Consider the following 25,326-nt stretch of genomic DNA (forward strand, 5'->3'; position numbering starts at 1 on the left):
AAAAAGCCTCCATAAAAAAGAAATATTTTGGATAGTAAAATTACACACTAGGGCCCCAGAGGGTATAAATAAAAGAATGGATGTGGATCTTTTTACTGAATAATCCTATCCACTATGGTTTAGTAATAATTATTCTAAAACAAAGTCTAAAAACTAATGTACAAATTTACACAAAAGTTTGGGTTTCTCATTGGATTTACCATTTTACACCTTAGATTGCTTATTATAGCTATATTTCTAAGACACACTCTTAGAGCTTTCTAACCAGATTTCTAGATGTACCGTTAGAGTCCATCACTTCCTCCCTGATTTATAGATATTCATATCTATACATATCCTCTAACATAATTAGTGGAAGCTATTGGAGCATTTTTTAGGATATGTGACTGTCTGTGTGTGTAAGGTTTTAGAGGTTTGTGTAATGCCACTGTAGCTTTTGATACTGTTCTAATACATTTATCGCCAGTAGCTACATTACTGACGTTGATATACTGCAGTGACAGTACACATTACTACCTCCTTTAGTCTCTTTTTTCAAAATTGTTGCTAGCTTAGTTATGACAGTTTGATTGCCATTTCTTGTTACATAATCTAATCTCTTATTAATGATAAATCAGTATGGTAATTTGTTTATCCATTTACATAAATTACCTTACCTTTGCTAGATTAATGATTTTGAACATAGTTAACATAAAATAAACCTTTTCACACTAAATTAGACAATCTCTCGCAATGACTGTTTTCTTATTATGTTTTAATATTTACTTTTGTTTTATTTTAAGTAATACAATATTTACTATTTTCTATTTCAAACAACATTTTTAAATACTTATTTTTATATTTTCTGTATATCAATTGCTTATTATGTATATATATATATATATATATATATATATATTTTATGTGTAATCATATTTTCATATGTATAATGCTTTTGTTGTTATTATTTGTCATTGTGATTATTGGTAGATATGAGTGCTGTTTGTGGGCCCTGTGTATGAGCTGACAGCCCTTCACCATTGCCATTGGCTCATTATTTCTACATTTAACACCTTGAAGAAAATGCTGATTGGCTGTTAGCCCCTATATAGGACCTCACTTACCTAGATTCTTTAGCCTCTGATGAAGCGCATGTGCGCATGCGCGAAACGCGTCAGGTGTTCAGCTGAACCTGCACCAGCTGTTTGGCAACTTTACTGAATAAATATACCTATTTGCAACAAGTCTCCTGTCTCCGGGTCTCCTATACTCATTCTATATATATATATATATATATATATATATATATATATATATATATATATATATATATATATATATACATACACACAATATATATATATATATACATACACACACACACAGTCATGGGCAAAAATAGTGGCACCCCTGCATTTCTGTCAGATAATGCACCACTTTGCGCAATTGTTGCAATTACAAATGTTTAGGCATTCTCATGTTTATCTCTTTTGTTTGTATTGGAATGAAACAAAAAAAGTGGAGAAAAAAAGCCAAATCTGACACATTCCACGCAAAACTCCAAAAATGGACTGGACAAAATTATTGGCACCTTCTCAAAATTGTAAGAAATAATTGCATTCCAAGTTTGTGATGCTCCTGTAAATCCCTAATCTAAAAAAAAAAACAAAAACTGTTTTGAACAGCCATTAGGATTTCAGTAGCTCTCATCCTATTGGTCGATGTGAATTTGAAGAATCAAATCAACCAATAGGAATGCAAGGGACGCCATATTTAAACGCATACCTTGAATTCACTATTTAGTGTACGGCGGCGATTGTACGAATGGGATCCTCCACGCTCCATGGCTCTGGGGTTGCCAGTCCTGCTCCGCGCTCATCTCTGCTCCGTGCCGGCTTGGTCCTGGATGAAGAAGGAAGAGGTCCCCGCTTGGAAGAAGATGACGGCCGTTGGAAGAAGACTTCACCGCCTGCAGTAGGACCTTCTCCGCCAGACTTTAGGAACGGTGAGTACCTGTTTGGGGGTTAGACTTAGGTTTTCTTTTCTTTTTTTTTTTTAGATTAGGGATTTATTGGGCACTCTTAAAAGAGCTGAATGCCCTTTTAAGAGCAATGGCCATACAAATGCCCCTTTAGGGGCAATGGGTAGTTTAGGATTTTGTAGTTACTGTTAGAGGGGGGACTTAGTATTTTTTAAGGTAAAAGAGCTGTTTAACTTACGGCAAGGCCCTTTTAAGGGCTATTGGTGGTTTAATATTAGATTAGGGGGTCTCTTTATTTTCAGGGGGCTTTTTTAATTTCATACGGCTAGATTACGAGTTTTTGTCGGTAATGGTGTGTGATGTTAACAAGAATTTTTTTCTCACCGCTCACTTAAGACAACGCTGGTATTACAGGTTTTTTTAAACCCGGCGTTAGACGCAAAAAAGTGAGCGGAGAGCAAAATTTACATCTCACCTCAATACCAGCGTTGCTTACGGTAGCGGTGAGCTGGTAAAACGTGCTTGTGCACGATTTCCCCATAGGAATCAATGGGGGAGAATCGACTGAAAAAAAACTAACACCTGTAAAAAATCAGCGTTCAGCTTCTAACGCAGCCTCATTGATTCCTATGGGAAAATACTTTTTATGTCTACACCTAACACCCTAACATGAACCCCGAGTCTAAACACCCCTAATATTACACTTATTAACCCCTAATCTGACGCCCCCGACACCTGCATTTTATTATTAACCCCTCGTGCTCGTGCACGATTTCCCCATAGGAATCAATGGGGGAGAATCGGCTGAAAAAAAACTAACACCTGCAAAAAATCAGCGTTCAGCTTCTAACGCAGCCTCATTGATTCCTATGGGAAAATACTTTTTATGTCTACACCTAACACCCTAACATGAACCCCGAGTCTAAACACCCCTAATATTACACTTATTTACCCCTAATCTGCCGCTCCGGACACCGCCGCCACCTACATTATCCCTATGAACCCCTAATCTGCTGCCCCCAACATCGCCGACACCTACTTTTTATTTATTAACCCCTACTCTGCCACCCCCAATGTCGCCGCCACCTAACTACACTTATTAACACATAATCTGCCGCCACCAACGTAGCCGCCACTATAATAAAGTTATTAACCCCTAAATCTAAGTCTAACCCTAACCCTAACACTCCCCTAACTTAAATATAATTTAAATACATCTAAATAAAATTACTATTATTAACTAAATTATTCCTATTTAAAACTAAATACTTACCTATAAAATAAACCATAAGATAGCTACAATATAACTAATAGTTACAGTGTAGCCAGGGCCATCTTTAATATTGACTGGACCCTGGGCGAAAATTTTCTTTGCCCCCCCCCCCCCCATGCAATTTCGCTCTCCACCCCAACATCCCAAAAAACAACTAAATCAATTTTTTTTAATTATTAGCCCAGCAGTGGATTATCCACTGCTGAGCTAATCATTTAAAAAAATGAAATAAATTGCAATATGTGAAACTGGACCTAAGCAGTACTAATAAGTAAATAAATATTTAAATTCCTCCACTGTGGATTCATTTAATATTCCTTTGAATGTGATTCTGGTGTGAGGTTAGCTAGTTAAAGAGATTTAGGGCAGCCAACAGGAGCAAAGCAAGGTAAAGACTGAGGTGGAAGCATGGAAGTGCAGTATAAGTTTACTGACTGGAACAGCAGAACTACTATGGGAAGCTGTAAAATCTGAGACAGAGACATAAAAACTATAAAAATAAACCTTACATTAATATGTGAAGTATCAGCATGACACTATACATCAGCCACAGCAGCACATGTCCCTTCTTTGCTAGGAACAAGTTCCCTCTCACCTTGCACTAGACAATGCTGCATGAGGAGGGGGGGTGTGCACTCACTTATTCTTCCCACTGACACCTTTTTACAAAGCACTGTTCCCCTAACAAACTTCAGTTAGTTGATCTTAGGGCCACAGCAGAAAGAGCAGGGCTAAGGGGACCAGCAGACTGGATGCTGTCTGTCCAAGGCTGCATGGATGTGAGATGAGTCACACAGCCTCAAGACTGAAGAGAGCAGTGTGTGCAGCTGCACAGATGCTCAAATACTCACGTGCCTGGCGCTCCAGCTTTCTGCTGCATGCGCCTACAGTTACCTGGTAAGAGTGGTAACCCCAGTAGGACCTTTTATGATGCAGTGGGAATGGCTGGATGCTGAGTTAGGGCTTTGCATTCAGTGCTGCACAGTGCACAGTGCACATCTAAAACAGCACATGGCAATAGCTTGGCATGTCACATGACACCGGCACGGTCTGGCACAGTTTTAAAAAAAATATATATAAGCAGAGTACTTTTGACTGTGACAGTATTAGGACTGAATGTGTGTGTGTTCCCCATGTCAAATCAGCAGTCTGGTATGGACCATAAAAAAAAAAAAAAATTTTTTTTTTTTTAGGACTCTTGGGCCCCTCAACACTACACTATAATTAAATTACCAACACTAACTACAATTAATTACAATTAAATTAAATAAAGTACCCCACTTGATTGCATCAGCCAATAGGATTTTTTCTACCTTAATTCCGATTGGCTGATAGAATTCTATCAGCCAATCGGAATTGAAGGGACGCCATCTTGGATGACGTCACTTAAAAGTACCGTCATTTAGTGTTAGTCGTCGGATGGAAGAGGATGCTCCGCGTCGGATGGCTTGAAGATGGACCCACTCCACTCCGGATGGATGAAGCTAGAAGATGCCGTCTGGATGAAGACTTCTGCCCCTCTGGAGGTCCTCTTCTGCCCGGTTGGGTGAAGACGTCTCAAGGTAGGGTGATCTTCAAGGGGTTAGTGTTAGGTTTTATTAAGGGGGGATTGGGTGGGTTTTAGAGTAGGGTTGGGTGTGTGGGTGGTGGATTTTAATGTTGGGGGGTATTGTATTTTTTTTTATAATTAAAAGAGCTGATTACTTTGGGGCAATGCCCCGCAAAAGGCCTTTTTAAGGGCTATTTGTAATTTAGTATAGGGTAGGGATTTTTATTATTTTGGGGGCCTTTTTTATTTTATTAGGGGGATTAGATTAGGTGTAATTAGTTTAAAGTTCTTGTAATTATTTTCTGTAATTTGGTGTTTGTTTTTTTGTACTTTAGTTTATTTAATTTAATTGTAATTAATTGTAGTTAATTTAGGTAATTTATTTAATTATAGTGTAGTGTTAGGTGTAATTGTAACTTAGGTTAGGGTTTATTTTAGAGGTAAATTTGTACTTATTTTAACTAGGAAGTTATTAAATAGTTAATAAGTATTTAATAACTATTGTACCTAGTTAAAATAAATACAAAGTTGCCTGTAAAATAAAAATAAACCCTGAGATAGCTACAATGTAACTATTAGTTATATTGTAGCTAGCTTAGGGTTTATTTTACAGGTATTTAGTTTTAAATAGGAATAATTTATTTAATTGTAGTAATTTTTTTCCGATTATTTTAAATTATATTTAAGTTGGGGGGGTTACTGTTAGGGTTAGACTTAGGTTTAGGGGTTAATACATTTAATATAGTGTCGGCAACGTTGGGGGCGGCAGATTAGGGTTTAATAAATGTAGGTAGGTGTCGGCGATGTTAGGGACGGCAGATTAGGGGTTAATAAAATGCAACTAGTGTTTGCGATGCGGGAGTGCGGCGGTTTAGGGGTTAATATGTTTATTACAGTGGCGGCGATGTCCAGTAGGCAGATTAGGGGTTAAAAAATTTATTTGAGTGTTTGCGATGTGGGGGGGGGGCTCGGTTTAGGGGTTAATAGGTAGTTTAGGGGTGTTAGTGTACTTTTTATCACTTTAGTTAAAAGTTTTATGTTTCGGTGTTAGCCCCTAAAACTCTTAACTACTGACTTTTAAATGCGGTAGGAGTCTTGACAGGAGAGGGTGTACCGCTCACTTTTTCCAAGATTCATAATACCGGCGAATCCCATTGAAAAGATAGGATACGCAATTGACGTAAGGGGATTTGCGGTATGCTCGAGTCGCGGAAAAAAAGTGAGCGGTACACCTGTACCTGGCAGACTCGTAATACCAGCGGGCGTTAAAAAGCAGCGTTGGGACCTCTCAATGCTGCTTTTTAAGGCTAACGCAAAACTCGTAATCTAGGCGATAGGGATTAGGTTTAATTTTTTTATTTTTTATAATGTGGTTTATTATTTTATGTTTTTTATTTTTTGTAATCTTAGATTAATTAAAAAAAATTATTTTATTTTTAAGTATTATTAGCTTTTTTATTTTAATTGTAATTTAGTAATTTTTTTAATTTAGGTAATTGGGGTTAATTTGGGGGTGTTAGGTTATGGGGGCTTAGTAATTTAGCTAGTTATTTGCGTTGTGGGGGGTTGGCGGATCAGGGGTTAATAGATTTATTAGGATTATTGCGTTGTGTGGGTTTGGCAGATTAGGGGTTAATAGTTTTATTAGGTTTATTGCGTTGTTGGTTAATGGCGGATTAGGGGTTAATAGTTTTAATAGATTTATTGTGATGTGGGTTAATGGCGGATTAGGGGTTAATAGTTTTATTAGGTTTATTGCGATGTGGGTTAATGGTGGATTAGGGGTTAATACATTTATTAGGTTTATTGCAATGTGGCTTAATGGCGGATAAGGGGTTAATATATTTTATTAGTTATTGCGATGGGGGTTGGCGGTTGACAGGTAGATAGATATTGTGCATGCGTTAGGTGTTAGTTAATATTTTCAGGCAGTTACTGGAGTTACAGTGATCACATATTTAGCGCAAGGCTTGCTGCGCCTGCCTATGTGTGGCGAGGTGAAAATGGAGTAAAATTTCTCCATTTTCACCGCATAAGTCCTTGCGCTGAATATGTGATGCCGATTTGCGACGTGGTTCTATGTTAGCTTATGGGAGTAAAAATTGCGGGCGAAATATACGCACCGCAATTATATGCAACGCCATATATGTGATAGCAAAACTGCGTAAAAACCGCTGTCGCCAGCTTTTGCGGGGAAGCCACATATGTAATCTTGCCCCACACTGGCAACCAGTTAAAATGGTGAAAATGTACTCAACCTTTCTGTTGTGTGTCTCTGTGGGCCACACTGAGCATGGAGAGGAGAAAGAGCAGCAAAGAATCGTCTGAGGATTTGAGAACAAAAATTGTAGAAAAGCATGGACAATCTCAAGGTTACAAGTCCATCTCCAGAGAACATAATGTTCCTGAGTCCATTGTGCGCAATATTGTCAAGAAGTTTACAGCCCATGGCACTGTAGCTAATCTCCCTGGACGTGGACGAAAGAGAAAAATTGATCAAAGATTGCAACAAAGGTTTGTTCAATTTTGGATAAAGAACCTCGATCAACTTCCAGACAAATTCAAGCTGACCTTCAGGCACAGGGTACAAATGTCTCAGCTCGCACTATACGTTGCCATCTGAATGAAAAGGGACGCTATGGTAGGAGACCCAGGAGGACCCCTCTGCTGACACAGAAACATAAAACAGCCAGATTGGAGTTTGCCAAAACTTACCTGAGGAATCCAAAATCCTTTTGAGAGAATGTGATGTAGACAGACAAAACACAATTACAGCTTTTTTGGTAAAGCCCTTCATTCTAATGTTTTCAGAAAAAGAAATGAGGCTTTTAAAGTAAATAATACAGTCCCTACAGTCAAACATGGTGGAGGTTCACTGATGTTTTGGGGTTGCTTTGCTGGTTCAGGCACTGGATGTCTTGACTGTGTGCATGGCATTACGAAATCTGAAGACTACCAAAGAATTCTGTGGTGCAATGCAATGTAGGGCCTAGTGTCAGAAAGTTTGGTCTCTGTCAGAGGTCAAGGGTCTTACAGCAGAACAATGACCCAAAGCACACGTCAAAAAGCACCCAGAAATGGTTTAAGACAAAGCGCTGGAGCGTACTGCACTGGCCAGCAATGAGTCCAGATCTCAATCCCATATAGCACCTGTGGAGAGATCTCAAAACAGCAGTTGGGAAAAGGAACCCTTCCAATCTGAGAGACCTGAAGCAGTTGGCTAAATAAAAGTGCATTGATGGTTACAGGAAGCAATGGATTTCAGTTATTTTTTCCAAGGGGTGTGCTACCAAATATTAAATTGAGGGTGCCAATAATTTTGTCTGGTCCATTTTTGGAGTTTTGTGTGGAATGTGTCAGATACACACACACACACACACACACACACTGTGAACTAGGAGATGGTGTCTCAGAAAGTGTGTATAATTTAATAATGGAAATACATTGGAAAGTCTTTTAAAACTGCAACATCTATCTGAACTATGAAAGTCTTGATTTTAGCATCCCTTTAAGGAACCCAAATTCACATAATCTACCAGGAATCAAAACAAACAGAACACAGAAAGTCAGACAACAAAACATGTGACATGAAAGCAAACTTACATGATATGCCTCTTATATGTTTTAAGTTCCATTATCAAATTGACTTTGTTTTGTTGGTATCCTTTGTTGAAGAGCATATCTAGATATCCTCAAAAGTGTGCTCATGTCTTGAGCACTAGGTGGAAGAAATGTTTGCAACAATGTTATGCATTGGTAGCAGCAGAGGGCAGCAGTGCTTGCAACAGTGTATAACACTGCTGCCATATAGTTTCGAAGAAACCAGCATGCTGCTCCCCAAGGATATCTAGATATGCTGTTTCACAAAGGATACCAAGAGAATGAAGCAAATATGACAATAGAAGTCAATTGGAATGTTGTTTAAAATGTGTATGTTCTACTTGAGTCACAAAAGAAAAAAATGCCCTTTAAATAACTCACCATCTATATTATAAAGAAATGTATTGTGTGAAACTAGCATTTATTTGCTGTAATATCCTGAACATGTCACTGGATTTGCAATGTTCTGTAGTTTATTTGCAAGGGAAAAACACTTACATATTCTAACTATATAAAACTAAGAGTGTTTTTTACCCAATATTAAAGGGGGGCGTAACTACAGAGGTCTCAAATGAGACTGGGTCTACACATCTAGGGAACCAGTAGAGGTGTTTCTAGAGGGAGCTATAAAGCCTGGCCCCTCTGTGTTCCTCAGTCCCTGCAAATCAGGGCACACGGATAAGTGTGGATTTGACTTACAATATGGTGGCAGGGTTTCCAGATAAAACCTGCAACCATATTTGTACAGGATGAGTGCATATTTTCTACTGTGGCCTAACCAAAAGGGAACAGGCCTGCCCTTTGAGAGGCCCCATATTGTCAGGGGTGAGGGTATGAGAAGTTGCAATGTATATCCTGTAGTTAGTTTATGAAGAAATGTTTATGGTATCAATAGGTGGAATATATAGTGTTATTCTTTATATAGGACACACTGAATGTTGGGAAAGGGTGTGGACCATAAAGGGGCAGGGTATAAATGGAAATGGGGAATAAGAGCACTGTGCTTAGGAGCTCCACAAATTTGTCTTGCACAGGGCCCCATAAATGCTAATTGTGGCGCTGAGGGGTTTGCAAGCTCCTCTTGCAAACAACCAGAAAGGGCACTATTAAAATGGGGCACAGTGAGGTCCAGTTAGGACCCTGATAAAATCATAACAGCTATTTCCCTACTCAGTTTTGCAGTGGGCAGCCGTGAGCACCCAGAACCTGCTGATCAGAGACCCTCCACAGAAGTGCAGTCCAGTACTTCTCTTCAGGGATACCAGGTATCGAGTGGAATACGGAGAAACAATATATCCACCTATAATACGATGCATAGTTTTATGTCCCTCACCTGTGAGAGAGAGACAGAGAAAGGGGCAGTTAATTAAAAATTAAATTCCACATCAAATAATAGTTAGAAAAACAACAACTTTGCAATGTACCTTCATTCATTTATTTTACGGCTTTCCCCATAAATTTAACTAAGTGTGGGCTAGATTACGAGTAAAACGGCCGAGTGATAAGGGGTCTATCGCAAGGGTGCATTGGAGTCCTTTGCCGTTATGTAGATGAAAACATTTTAAAGCAAATTTATGCAATACAGGTGGCCCTCGTTTTACAACGGTTCAATTTACACCATTTCAGAATAACAACCTTTTTTTCCAGTCATGTGACTGCTATTGAAAAGCATTGAGAAGCAGTGCATTGATTAAAATAGCCAGTAGGTGGAGCTGTCCGCTTGTGTTGCAGCAAAGCCAAGCAAGCTGAAATTAATCAGTTTAACCAGACCTGAGCTATAGAGCAGATTTCAAAGGAACAAGATCCTCCTGTCTATAAATCAGTCCAGATTGGAATGCATAGAAAGAACTGTTTGCAGAAAATGCAAGTGAAGTTTGTGTTGTGTGATTATTTTATTAAGTTTATAATGCTGTTTAGCAAATGTTTTTGTTCATTTAACTTAGTTTAATTATATATTCTGTGTTGTGTGATTATTTTATTAGGTTTATAATGCTGTTTAGCATTTAAAGTCTTCATTTCAAAGCTTTAAAAATAATGTATTAGGTGTTACTTACACCTAATTTTGAGAGGGGCCTGGAACCTATCTCCCTCACTTCCCATTGACTTACATTATAAACTCGGTTTCAATTTACAACGGTTTTGATTTACAACCATTCCTTCTGGAACCTAACCCCGGCGTAAACTGAGGGCTATCTGTATTAATATTTAATTAAGGTTTTAGCTATGTATTTACTGTAAATATTTCACATTCTAATGTTCTGCACATAGGGGAATATGTTCTATGTATTTATAAAAAAGAATAAAAAATACTACGCATGACAGCTTCGGACAAAAACACTTGCTGATCTGCCGCCTGTGGCAGAAGTGGGCGTGGCCGGCGTGAGCAGGGGCGTGGCCGGGGTAAAGTGGGCGTAGCCGGCGGAAATTGCCGAGAAGGGGGCGTGGCCAGCGTGACCAAGCGTGAAGGGGCGTGGCTGGGCACGATCGGGAGATAGATAGAGAGGGGGGAGAGATAGAGAGATAGAGAGGGGGAGAGATAGAGAGAGAGGAGGGGAGAGAGAGAGGAGGGGAGAGAGGAGAGGGGGGAGAGAGAGAGGAGAGGGGGGAGAGAGAGAGAGAGAGGGGGGGGAGAGAGAGAGGAGGGAGGGAGGGAGAGAGAGAGAGGGGGGGGGGAGAGGAGGGAGGGAGAGAGAGAGAGGGGAGAGAGGAGAGGGGGGAGGGGGGAGAGAGGAGAGGGGGGAGAGAGAGGGGAGAGAGAGAGAGAGAAACAATGACAGTGACAAACCTTATCTACAAGTTTGAATTAGCTCCTACAAATAAGAGGTGGTGGTGGGAATTTGGCCAATGTAAAACAATTTAAGAAAATATGTTTTTAAATTGTTCAAAACAATTACAAGATATTTTTTGCCCTAAAAACATAGGACCAGATTACGAGTTGAGTGCAAAATATTGCTTACACTAAACCGATATTTGCGCTCAACTGAGTAATACCAGCACACGCTAATGTGGGCTGGTATAGTGATATTATGAGTTAGGTGCAATGTGAATGTGTCCTCATGCTTCCATAGCCTTCCATAGGCTCCAATGGGAGCCTCGTTCTCATGCCGTCAGATATGGCATGAGAACTAGCGCAGTGAAGGGGGTATGTTAATATGTGTATATACCTATATATTTACAGGGAACAGACAGTTCCCATAGACCGCAATGTAAAGGCACTTTTCAGTGCCGTTTTGTTCTAACACTCCACACCTGCCAACTTTTAACCTCTTAAAACTGCCTAGTGCAGTAGTGTTTTATGAAAAAAATTAAAGATTTTGGGGGCATTTAGGGCACTTTTAGAAAATTAACCAGAGATCTGATCTCTGGTTAATTTTCGGAGCGCTAATTGCTACCATGAGCTTGCGGTAGCAATAACCAGCCACTTGTAATGGCTGGTTATTTATGCTGTTTACAGACGTGCAATAAATTAGCGCTCCACTTGTAAACTATCCTATAATGTTAAGTATACAGCTGGGCAAGGGTGCAGTTAAAACAATGCATTGGGGGTGGTATATACACAGGGTGAGTAAATATCTCTTGGCTGGCTGTTTAATTGGACCTGGTCCTGGTAGTACACATATTTTGGCTTATAAAAGGCAAGTCAGCTGGGACTGTTCTTGTGTGCAATTTCAATCTCCTGAACTTTAACCTTTAAGCCTACTGACTAAGGCTGGGTTTAGACTAGTTAGTGGAGAGTTGGTGAAAGCGTCATTCAATTTCTCTACCCTGACAGCACAAAGCCTTGACCTTGCCTTGGTCACACTTTTGGGTGCATTACTTGGCAGGGACCAGGATCTGCAATAAATTGTGCCTAACTAGTGAATGTATTTCCATAAGAATTGGCTGCAGCATTGTCTATAAAAGCACAATGAGCAAAATGCCCATAAAGGAAGTGTATAAAATCATATCTAATGATCACACAGCTTCACTTGCATTAAGAAAACTATTAAAATATATTTCTTTATTAAAGTCACCATGTTTATAGCAGATTTTTATGATAATTCAAGTACATTTTTTCTGTTCCTTTTTTGTGCATTTCTCTATAGAGAGCAGATGGAACACAGAATCCCGTTCTATCAGTGTCAACTCTGCATTTAAAATGAGGAATGATATCAGAGTTCTTACAAGATTCTGCTCAGCTAAACACACACACAGAACATTTTGTGAGCCAATGAATCTATCGTTACAATAACAGCATCCCTAGGGCTGAGAATTCCTGGAAACAGAGTAGACAAAAAGTATCTGAATCCTTCTGGTTTCCAGGAATTCAGCAGGTCGCATACATTATCTTCTTGTATCACTAAATGTTATATCTTTCATCTTACAAACATGTAAAAAAAAAAATGGGTACGATCTGTAAAGCACTATATGTGATTATGTAAAATTATACGTTTTGAGAAGAACACAATTATATATTTTTTTTTTTGCTGGAGCTATATTTCATTTTTTTTTTTTTGCTGGGCTAAACTTGTATGAGAATCAATCTGATTAAGGGTGAGCAAAATCACTCTGCATAAGCCATCAATAACCTCCTGAAGCAAGTATAAGTTTAATAAAATATACTTTTTGTGCTTGTAATATTTTAGCGCTTAAAGGGACACTAAACCCAAATTTTTCTTTAATGATTCAGATAGAGCATGCAATTTTAAGCAACTTTCGAATTCACTCCTATTATCAATTTGTCTTTGTTATCTTGCTATCTATTTAAAAAGCAGAAATGTGAAGCTTAGGAGCCGACCAATTTTTGGTTCAGGACCCGGGTTACGATTGCTTATTGGTGGCTAAATGTAGCCACCAATTAGCGAATGCTATTATGAATATTTCACATTCCAATGTTCTTCACATAGCAGAATATGTTCTATTTATTCATAAATACATATTTCTATGTATATCTGAAGTTTTTTGCACAAATATATATTTATACATATATATATATATATATATATATACACATATACATACACACACACAATATATATATATATATATATACACACATATACACATACACATGATTATATATAGGTATAGATATATAGAGATATATATTGGATATCTGTGTAAAAATACATAGAACATTTTCTGCTTTGTGCAGAACGTTGGAATGTACAGTAAATACACACTATAACACTATAACACTTTTTAAAATATGATATTGCATATTGCAAACAGCTCCAATGTGCTTATATATTTATACTATAATTGGGTTTGTAACGCGTTCGTCGGTGTCGCCAGTTGCGCACGTATCCTCAAAGGAATGTTGGCTGCGCGTGCATCCAAAAGTATCCACCTGCATCCCGGTGGATTCCGAAAATGGACCCAAAGCCTTTTAAAATACAAACAAAAAAAACAAAACATGCAACCGCCCGCACGAAGTATAACAAAAAAAAAAATGAACCTCCCGCACGAAGTATTAACAAACACCGAAACCGCCAACCCCCAAATCGCAAAATAATGAAGTAGTTAACCCCTAATCCGCAAATAACATAATTAACCTATTAACCCCTTAACCGCCAACCCCCAACATCGCAATAAACCTTATTAACCTTATAACCCCTAAACCGCCAACCCCACACAACGCAAAACGCAAATAACTAATTTAATTACTAAGCCCCCTAACCTAACACCCCCTAAATTAACCCCAATACTAAGTTACACTTAAATTAAACCTAACATTAAATTACAAAAAAATAATCTAAAATTACAAAAAAATAAAAAACATTAAATCTAATCCCTATGAAAATAAAAAGCCCCCCTAAAATAAAAACACCCCCCTAAACTAAACTACTAATATCCCTTAAAAGGGCCCTTTGGGCTTGAAAAAAGAGCTGATTGCCCTTTTAAGGGCAGTAAAAGAGCTGAATGCCATTTTAAGGGCAATGCCCATACAAATGCCCCTTTAGGGGCAATGGGTAGTTTAGGTTTTTTTTAGCGTTAGGTTTTTTATTATTTTGGGGGGTTTGGTGGGTGGGTGTAAGTAAAAGAGCTGTTTAACTTAGGGAAATGCCCTACAAAAGGCCCTATTCAAGGGCTATTGGTAGTTTAGCATTAGATTAGGGGGTGTTTTTATTTTGAGGGGATTTTTTATTTTTATAGGGGTATTAGTTTAGGTTTACATTTTTTATTTTGGATAGCTTTGTTTATTTTTTTCTGAATGAATATAGGTATACAAGAAAGACTCTTCTCTCTTTTTCATAGGTTTTTCAACATTTATTTTCCAACGTTTCGGACCCAACCTGTTCCTTTGTCAAGCCAGGTAACATACAATGCAAACTAACACAATATTTATACCCTGTTAAACCACTCCCCCACTCACTCAGGTGATGCTCGATGACCCTGTGATTATCTGATTTTCTTAAAGGGACACTGAACCCAAATTTTTTGTTTTGTGATTCATATTGAGCATGAAATTTTAAGCAACTTTCTAATTTACTCCTATTATCAAATTTTCTTAATTCTCTTAGTATCTTTATTTGAAATGCAAGAATGTAAGTTTAGATGCCGGCCCATTTTTGGTGCTGATTGGTGGATACATTCATCCACCAATAAAAAATTGCTGTCCAGAGTTCTGAACAAAAAAAAAAAAGCTTAGATGCCTTCTTTTTCAAATAAAGATAGCAAGAGAACAAAGAAAAATTGATAATAGGAGTAAATTAGAAAGTTGCTTAAAATTGCATGCTCTATCTGAATCAAGAAAGAAAAAAAATTGAGTTCAGTGTCCCTTTAAGGTAGAATCTGAATTCAGTTCACTTAACTAATTACTGGAATTTTCCTTTTTTCTACCTAAAATAAAGCATTAATACATTAGAATACTATAGTCACATGTGCATCACTAGAAAAAATTGTTAGGATTACAGGGTAACATATTTACAAATAACTATTATAACTGATTTATAAACTAACTACTATATCCCCTCCATTAGTGGTACAAGAGTCCACTATAATAATATAATAAAAAATTCAGCTTATTGAGTTTCAGATGACTTATTTTACAAGAAACAGGACAAAGACAGGTGTGTATTCAAGCCCCTGGGGTGGACTGTGTCTAGTTCAGAGATCCATCTGGCCTCTCTTTGTAATAAAATGGTCTTTCTATCACCCCCTTGTTTCAGAGGTTGTATTTGGTCTATAGGACAACATCTGAGACTAGACACAGAGTGGCCCTTTTTCAGAAAATGTTTAGCCACAGGCTGATCTGACTCCCCTTTCTCTAAAGCTTGTCTGATGCTGGACCTATGTACTGCCATTCTCTCCTTCAGCATACATTCGGCCTTTCCAATATACATGTCCCCACACTGGCACTTGATCATATAAACCACGTATTTGGACTCACAGTTTAATGGCTGTCTTATGTCATACCTCCTACCAGTTTGGCTGTGTGTGAATGTGTTGCCTAAGATTAGATTATCACATGTAGTGCATCCATGACACCTATATACACCTGGTTTTCTCTTCAGAAAATGTTTTACTGGTTTTTCATATTTATCAGTGGGGTCCGCCTGTACTAACATATCCTTCAAGGAGCGTCCCCTTCTATAAGAGAATATCGGGAGTTCTTTTGTGAAAGATTTTAATCTTTCACAAAAGAACTCCCGATATATATTTATGTTTTATATGTGTATATATATGTCTGTAAATACATATAAATACATATGTACACACATATATACATGTGTGTGTGTGTGTGTGTGTGTATATATATATATATATATATATATATATATATATATATATATATATATATTTCTATGTTAAAGCCTTTTGTCTTTTTTTCTAACACCTGAGACCTCATATCTTTTGAGCCCTTATAACTTTTTTGTGCAATATTTTTTTAAATAATTTTATTTTATAGTGTTTTTATGAGTGTAACTGTACTGTGTAGTTTATTCTTGATGGGTTTTGTGACACTTTTTTTGTTTAGCAAAACAGTTAACCAGATCTCTAAGGACGCGCTATCCCGACGAGCGTTAACTTCAATTGCGCTAAAGTGATCGCGTTTACTTTCAGCTTGTAATACAAGCAAAAAAACAGATGCGCACAAACACCCATGATAAACCCCTTTTCGCTCGTGCGTAACTTTTAGCACTCCACTTGTAATCTGGCGCTTTATGGCAGATCACATTTTGAGTTTAATATCTTTTTCATTTCTATGAGAAGATGCTCTTAAGGCAACTACATTGTGTAAGAAATTCAACCCTGTATAAAAGTTATGTGATAGTTTTTAAACTATGTCTCTTCAATAGGGATTAAAACAGAGAGCAACATCCACTGAAACTAATGAATTTTAATTCATGGGTCACGCTTTGAAGCTGGAAGATGTTCAGTTGGCGATCTTCCATCTGCAGTGTATTGAGATCTCTGTAAGACTAGCTAGTCATGGAAATGTGGTGCTTTGATTTTGGTCGGATTTGGGTCAGTAGATCATTTAGGGTGACTTGAATGACAGACAGTAAGAAATTTCTCATTAATAAAAAAATAAGAAAAATAATTAGTTACATTTGACCCTATCAACTATCAAATCCAGCATTTTTATTAGAAAATAGATATTAACCTCTTGGTTGCTAGTTTCAAAACAACACTACATAATGATGTTTAAAGAGAAATAGCAGTGCCTTGAAAAGGAATTATTGGTTTTTAAAGTAACAGCCATTTCACTCCTTGACTGCCAGATAAGCCTGCAATGCATTGTATACCCATCTCTGTACCCAACAGTGGTACAAAAGCCTAGGAACTTGTGCATAATACTGTTATAAAAATGTACCCAGTCTTATGACTCTCATTTTAATTACCTTATTTAATGCCAGAGTATAGGCTAATTTTTACTGAAATGTTATAAAAGGATTTTTTTTTTAATACAGTGTCCTCATTGTAAACATAAAAAAAGAAAAAAAAAAAGAAAATATACTTGGTTAACATCACATCATTATTAGCATTTAATATTCATGTTAATGTTTTTGTTTTAGCCAGTGGTATAATAAAAAATCTTAAATAATAATTTGTAATGATAATTCCTATCCATATATGCACCCAAAACCTGAAAATTCAATGTATAGAAGACAACTTAGCTGATGAATGCTAATTGTAAACTGATTGTGAATAAAGTGTATTTTTATTGTGTTTTAGTAACCAAAAAAATAAAAATGTGGGTGCTTAGGGTCATGTGATAGAAAGTGGTTTGATTGTGATTTGCAATATGCTGTTTCAGTACCAAATATTGCATTGACCAAGGATAAAGAACTTACGTTATTTCAAATATTTGGTTGGATATAATATACAGTTTTGCTTCTCAAAATACCAAATTTGTTTAATATAATCTTATATACACAGATTGAAATATGAACAATTATATTTTTGGAATAGTCTTACAAAGCACAAACATATTCTTATGTTTTTAAAGAAATGTAACTTACCAAAATAGGATGTAATTTGGAGGACCAGCACCAGCAGCAGTTTAGGACAATTCATCTTACACTTTGATCAGAACTTACAGCAAGACCCACATACCTCCTTCACAGTCCCCCTAGTTCTTTTCTCAGTTCCCATGGCAATGCCATCTCTTAGTAGAATAGCCTATTATTCACAAAAGGTATCTGAGGACACCAGTGTCTGCCTACTTGGTTCACCGCAATATCTCAGCTTACCTTCATGATCTGATGCCATAAGACAGCAACCGGCACGGGGGCATCTCTCATTCCCCTGGCACCTGTCTTGCTAAGATGAGCTGACTACTTGTACTGCTGTGTGTATCCTGGCCATCACCCCAAGGATTTAGTTTGTGTTTCAACTACAGTATGTACCCAGTGCACTTTTTTAATTAAATGTACTGTAACTTTGAAATGCTTTAAAGTGTCAGTTCTACAATGCCAAACTATGTATTACCACTGGCACAGGGAAATTTAAATGGACATAAAGCCATTTTTGTGTGCATATATCAGCAATTAAAACGAAATCACGAAAGCTCTGATTGTAAAATAAATTATTTAAAAGCATTTAAACTGCCATTTTCTTAGCAAATGTATTGTTTTGCAGCACCCTGTTGAAACCAATTTGCAACAGATATAAATACAATAAAAAGCAAAAAAAAAAACACACTACAGTGATCAAGCAATCAGTGTGTATAATGTAGTCCGGTAAGGCTTCAGAAGTCAGGAGCATGCACTTCCAATTCTCATGGAAACTGTAAAAACTATTGGAAGAATCGATCTACAATCGCCAAATGCACTTTCTCTCAACTAACAATTGACTTGATCCCCTCCAATCTGGTTTTTGCCCTAAACACTCTACAGAAACCGCTCTCACTAAAGTAACTAATGAACTGTTATCACCTAAAGCAAAAGGTCGTTACTCCTTACTTATTGGTCTTGATCTTTCTGCTGCTTTTGACACCCTCTCCTCTTTCAAATTCTCCATTTGTTTGACATCCTGGATACAGCTCTTTACTGGTTAGATTTCTATCTCTTTAACTGCTCATTTAGAGTTTCATTTAACAGTTTATCATGTAATCCTATGACCTCACTCATTAGAGGAACCACAAGGCTCTGTTCTGGGTCCCTTGGTTTTTTTCATATATCTATACTTCCCCCTTTGGAAAACTTATATCTTTCATTGGGTTCCATTAGCACTCTTATGCTGCTGATACTGAAATCTATCATCCCACTCTTGATATCCCACCCTCCTTACTCAGCCAGGCAACCAACCATATCTACTGTAGTTGACACACTATCTCCAACTCAATCTCTTAAAAATGGAGCTGGTTTTTTATTTCCCCCTCTCCCAGGCCCCCAACACCCGATATTTATCTTACTGTAGGAGACTCTGTCCTAGAAACATCAAACCTGGTCTGCTGTCTTGCAGTCACACTCTGAACTGTCATTAAAGGGACAGTAAAGTCATAATTAGACATTTGTGATTTAGACAGAACATACCATTTTGAACAACTTTCCAATTTTCTTCTTTTATTTAATTTGCTTCCTTCTCTTGTTATTCTTTGCTGAAAGGTGTATCTAATAAAGCTCAGGAGCAGCAAAGAACCTAGGTTCTGGCTACTGATTTGTGGCTGCATATATATATATATATATATATATATATATATACTGATTGCCATTGGCTCGCCCATGTGTTCAGTCAGCAAACAGTAGTGCATTGCTGCTCCTTCAACAAATTATACCAAGAAAATGAAGGAAATTTGACAATAAAAGGTAAACTGGAAAGTTGTTTAAAATTGTATGTTCTACCTAAATCATGAAAGAAAAATTTGGGGTTTCATGTCCCTTTAACTTGACATATACAAGTGCTTACTAAATCCTGCCATACACACCTACTCAATGTTTCTAGAATTCCCCCTTTCCTTACACAAGACGCTAGCAACAGGGACAGTCTACACCTTAGCCAACTTAAAGTCTTACTTCAGTTTAAGCTACAAATATCCTCCTGCACCCCTTTCTATATCATGCAACAGAAACAGTAAAAAAGTTATTTTAAAATGAGTATTGTTTGTGGTCACTTTGAAATGACTGCCAAGCTCAGCCCACTGATGACATCACAATCTGGGCTGCATTAAAAGCTTCACTAATTACAAAAGACTCACTTATTGGATTCAAAAGGCTGTCAATGCAATTCAGCAGAGTGCATAGATGCAGCCCAGGTCATGATATCATCAGTGGGCAGAGCTTGGCAGCCATTTCAAAGTGACCAGAAATAATAGTCATTTTGAAATAACTTTTTTACTGTTCCTGCTGCATGATATAGAAAGTGTGCAGGAGGATAATTGCAGCTTAATCTAAAAGAAGACTTTAAGATGACTAAAGTATAGACTGTCCCTTTAATTGGCTTCTCAAATCTTACCTCTCACCCCTCCAATCTATCATGATTGCTTCAGCTAGATTCATCCACCGGTCACTGATCCATCTTATCTTACTACTGCAACTTCAATCCACGTAACAAGCTACCCCAACCCTTCTAACTGTAGAATGTTAGCTCTTCAGCACAGGACCCTCTTCTATTAGTTTGTTTAGATTAATCTGTTTTGTGTATGTTCTTGAAATGAACATGGGCATTCTATGCCCCTGATTATGTGCTCCGTACCAAGAACTACAGAATTAGGTGGTGCTTTACAAATATATGAGAACAATAGTTACAATACAAATATTAATAACAAAAACAACACATCAGGTGATTCAATGATCAGCAGCATATGTGTGTAACCACCAAACGCAAGCTAGCTCACAGTAGTACATTGCGCTTCCTGAGCAAAACTAGGTATGCTTTTTTCAGTAAAACATAGCGAGAGAACAAAGTAATTTTAAATAATAAAAGTAAACTGAAAGTGTCTGCTGTGTCTGACCAATACATTTAAAGGGACAGTAAAGTCAAAAATTTTCATTCATGAAACAAAATGGAGAGCATGCAATTTAATTTTTTTTCCAATTTACTTCTATTATCTAATTTTCTCCATTCTCTTGGTATCCTTTTGTTGAAAAGAATACCTTGGTAGGCTCAGGAGCAGCAATGCACTTCTGGGAGAAAACTGCTGATTGGCATCTGTATATATGCCTCTTGTCATTGGCTCATTAGAAGTGTTCAGCCAGCTACCAGTAGTGCATTGCTGCTCCTTCATCAAAGGATACCAAAAGAATAAAGCAACTTTGATAATAGAAGTAAAATGGAAATTTATTTAACTGTGTCCTTTATATGAATCATGAACGAAAAATGTTTGGGTTTCTTGTCCCTTTAATTTTGACTTTCATGTCACTTTAAAAAAAAAAAAAATTAGTGTTCTAAACCTTTTTAGTCTTTTGGAAAAGACTCTTTTATTGTTATAGGATTGATCTGTTGTGATCAGTTCATTTATACTTGTTTTAAATCCCCTTAAACAAATAAACTAGAAGCAATACATTTTGTTTGGTCTGTGAAGTCTGCCTGAGAGCTCCTTTACAAGATTCATTACAGGAAAAAAATATCTTGACAACGCTGTGAATTTCTTGCATGTAAATAAACTTCCCCTGTACTTTGTATGGTTAGAGTTGGAGCTATAAGTCTAGGGGTAAGGCTAGGATTGTGTTGGGTTAGTTCTAGGGCTAGGCTTATGAAAAAGATGGGATAAAGCTTGTGTTAGACCTAGGGTTAGGATTGTATTTGTTAGTTTTAGGGCTAGGGTTATGATAAGGACAGGGTAAAGCTTGTGTTAGACATAGGGTTAGGATTGTATTTGTTAGTTTTAGGGCTAGGGTTATGATAAGGACAGGGTAAAGCTTGTGTTAGACATAGGGTTAGGATTGTATTTGTTAGTTTTAGGGCTAGGGTTATGATAAGGACAGGGTAAAGCTTGTGTTAGACATAGGGTTAGGATTGTATTTGTTAGTTTTAGGGCTAGGGTTATGATAAGGACAGGGTAAAGCTTGTGTTAGACATAGGGTTAGGATTGTATTTGTTAGTTTTAGGGCTAGGGTTATGATAAGGACAGGGTAAAGCTTGTGTTAGACCTAGGGTTAGGATTGTATTTGTTAGTTTTAGGGCTAGGGTTATGATAAGGACAGGGTAAAGCTTGTGTTAGACCTAGGGTTAGGATTGTATTTGTTAGTTTTAGGGCTAGGGTTATGATAAGGACAGGGTAAAGCTTGTGTTAGACCTAGGGTTAGGATTGTATTTGTTAGTTTTAGGGCTAGGGTTATGATAAGGACAGGGTAAAGCTTGTGTTAGACCTAGGGTTAGGATTGTATTTGTTAGTTTTAGGGCTAGGGTTATGATAAGGACAGGGTAAAGCTTGTGTTAGACCTAGGGTTAGGATTGTATTTGTTAGTTTTAGGGCTAGGGTTATGATAAGGACAGGGTAAACTTGTGTTAGAGCTAGGGTTAGGGGCCAGGTTAGGATTGTGTTTGGTTAGTTTTAAAGCTAGGGTTATAATAAAGATAGGATGAAGCTTGAGTTTCAGCTAGAGTTAGGGGTAAGACAAGGATTGTCTTCAGTTAGTTTTAGGGCTAGGGTTATGATTTTGATAAAGATAGGGTAAAGCTTGTTTTAGTGCTAAGGTTAGGGGTAAGGCTAGGATTGTGTTTGGTTAGTTTTAGGGCTAGGATAATATAAAGGACAGCCTAAGGCTTGTGTTAGAGCTAGGGTTAGGGATAAGGTTAGGATTGTGTTTGGTTAATTTTTTGGGGCTAGGGTTATAATAAAGATAGGATAAAGCTTGAGTTACAGCTAGGGTTAGGAGTAAGACAAGTGTGATGAGAGTGGGAAGTGACATCACCAGATTGGGGGCGGGGCTTGGGTCTGTTTGTCTGTGTCGCAGTTACTTAGTGAAATCAATGCTACCAGATGTGTGTTTCCATGCTCTACAATAAAATAGAGTTGTACCATCTTTGCTGTGTCCTGCATCTCATGACATGGTGTCAGAAGTATTTGCCTGCGCTTCTGTTTCCTGATCGATGACGATGTCAGAGTTTACCCCACCTGAGCCTTTTGATTTCTCTCAGCCTGCAGCTTGGCCCACATGGCGTCAGCGGTTTCAGCGCTTCAGGATTGCTTCCAAGCTGGACAAGGAGAGTAGTGAAGTACAAGCTAATTCTCTTTTATACTCTATAGGGAAAGATGTGGAGCCAGTGTTCAATGCCTTTACTTTCCAAGAAGGGGAAGAATTTGACTTTGAAATAGTTATGAATAAACTCAGTGCCCACTTTGTGCCCAAAAGAAATGTGATTCATGAGAGAGCTTGTTTTTTTTTTTTTTAAATAATTTTTATTGAGGTATTCAGAACATACAAAAACAAAATCAAATATTAATCATGGCAACACACCTATAGACATACAGCCAGACTCAAACATATACTACATAGGCATGTCTTAGAAACCTTGAACAACAGTAGATTCTCATCGGGAGAATATGCACAGAGCCATGTGTGATACCTCATTTTATGTATAAACATGTTAGCTTGGACAAGTCAAAAATAACTGAATAAATGTGAATTCTGAGACCTGGTTTTTGTAGAAAGGTTTTGAACAAGAACATGTAGGTCCTTGTGAGTCCACATCATTTAACTTCAGATATTATAGAAAACATCCCTCTAAAATATAAAAAGGGCACATACCCCATTAAAGGGATAAGTGGTGAGGACTACAGTGAGAGGGTGTTAAGTTTAGTTTCTCCATATACCCTTAAGGTTACTATAGGCTTGTGTAAAGCCTCAAATTGCGAAATAAATTAAGTGAAATACAACAAAACTTATAACTAAATAACATAAAAGAATTTTGTCTCATACCCAGAGGCCTTGATGGGCCATTCACAGCTCTTATATTGAATTTAATAGCATCTGCAACTAATAAACCGATATGAGGATATCAAAACATGAATTCTAAATAGGTAGGGCACAGTGGTGAGTTTAGGACACAGAGATATGCAGTCGGTATATGTAACATAGTTATAACACAGTGCAGCTTGCAGACACAAACACATTTAAGCTATAACACCCCTTACATAACTGCGCTGTGATGAGAGACCCATACAAGGGTGAACATTTATTTAAATAATTAGCCTATATGCTGTGTAGTGACCATTATGGAAATCTCAGTTATCTCCCTAACTTCACTAACTCCAGCACTTAAATTAGGAACAGAGGGGCCTAACAGTTAAACTATCATATGTCTTGTTTTTCATCTAGGCCAGTTCTCTTAGGAATGAAGGGTAGGGGACTCCCTCCATTCTAATCCAGGACAGGAGATACACTCTTTTACTAAATTCAGACTGAGTATCAAAGCTCTCGCAGCCCAACCATGTTAATATAGACCACTAATCAATTATATACATAAATATAAAGGAGACCCCTGCTCAGCTAAATAAAGCTCATACATTCAGTAATATGATTAAAAAGCAACATAGGAGCTGAATAATGTGTACCCCACACAGGGAGCCCTAAAACCAGTCATTACTGTGAAAAAAAAAAAGGGTCCAGTGATCCAGTGAACAGCGTTCTCATGGACCTCAACCTCAAATATTGCTATTGCCATTAGAGTCCTGAGCTCCAAAAGGCATATGTCTCAAGAACAGGATACAAAACCGGACCTGTGGGTCACGGAGTTACCAGAATATTGGGAGTGTCACCCCACACCAGTTCTTGCATGAATGCTAAAATACTGAGAGCCTTTTGCTGGTTCAGCGATCCTCTGCACCTCTAGGTCGGCAATTGAGATCCTGTAATTGTTAGCCGCCTGTAGATCAAACACTCCAGTCGGGCCATACACCCAGGAGCCGGCCGCTCTCCCACATGCGACCCCACCGAAGTTACCAGCCCAGTAGTACCTGCCAAAATAGATGCCGACTTTTTTCACCAAGCTCCAACCGCTAATGAAAAGCCTGCTGTCTCCTCTCATCTCTGTCTCAAGAATCCGCAGTTCCCTGTCCTGCGGGGCCATCGTTAGGCACACGTCCTCCAAACTGTTATCTGCGGCACTGACTTCTAGCTGCCTCAATGCTGATGCGTCATTATTAATGACAGCGCTCCCATCTTCCACTGGGGCCTCCCTGCTCACGTATTCAGCCATCTCAGAGCCAATATTCACCACTGTAGTGTATGGGGTTTCCACTAGCGCCATAAGGCGATCAAATCTGTCACGTATCTGCCGATCCGACTCTGCAAATAGAGCTTGTATTTGTATGCAAAATGCCTCTGCCATGGTCAGGTAAAATTCTGTGCTTAGAGCGCAAACTTTGGTTTCCAAAATTATGCAGATTAAAGGGAGTGAAGCATACTATTATTCACTCAAACCCGGGTCCCGGGGGGGGGGGGGGTGTTGGAGGCCCTAGAGAGCTTGTTTTCACAAACGTGCTCAGGGTTTGGGAGATTCTGTGGAGTCATTTGTGCACAGCCTGTATGAACTAGCTGAATTCTGTGAGTTTGGAGTTGCTAAAGAAGA

General features: G+C 38.0%; 1 protein-coding gene across 1 annotated transcript in view; it reads right to left on the reverse strand.

The window, feature by feature from the left end:
- LOC128638796 (trypsin-3-like) overlaps positions 1–25,086 on the reverse strand; it is a 57,341-nt gene extending 32,255 nt beyond the window's left edge. Inside the window, exons 1-2 of the mRNA XM_053690931.1 lie at positions 24,522–25,086; positions 9,553–9,715 (exon numbers count right to left, since the gene is read on the reverse strand). Coding sequence (XP_053546906.1) covers positions 9,553–9,715; positions 24,522–25,086 — 728 coding nt within the window. The remainder of the gene's footprint in view (positions 1–9,552; positions 9,716–24,521) is intronic.
- Positions 25,087–25,326: the final 240 nt, after the last annotated feature.

Source organism: Bombina bombina, chromosome 8 (assembly GCF_027579735.1).
Source record: "Bombina bombina isolate aBomBom1 chromosome 8, aBomBom1.pri, whole genome shotgun sequence".
NCBI lineage: Eukaryota > Metazoa > Chordata > Amphibia > Anura > Bombinatoridae > Bombina > Bombina bombina.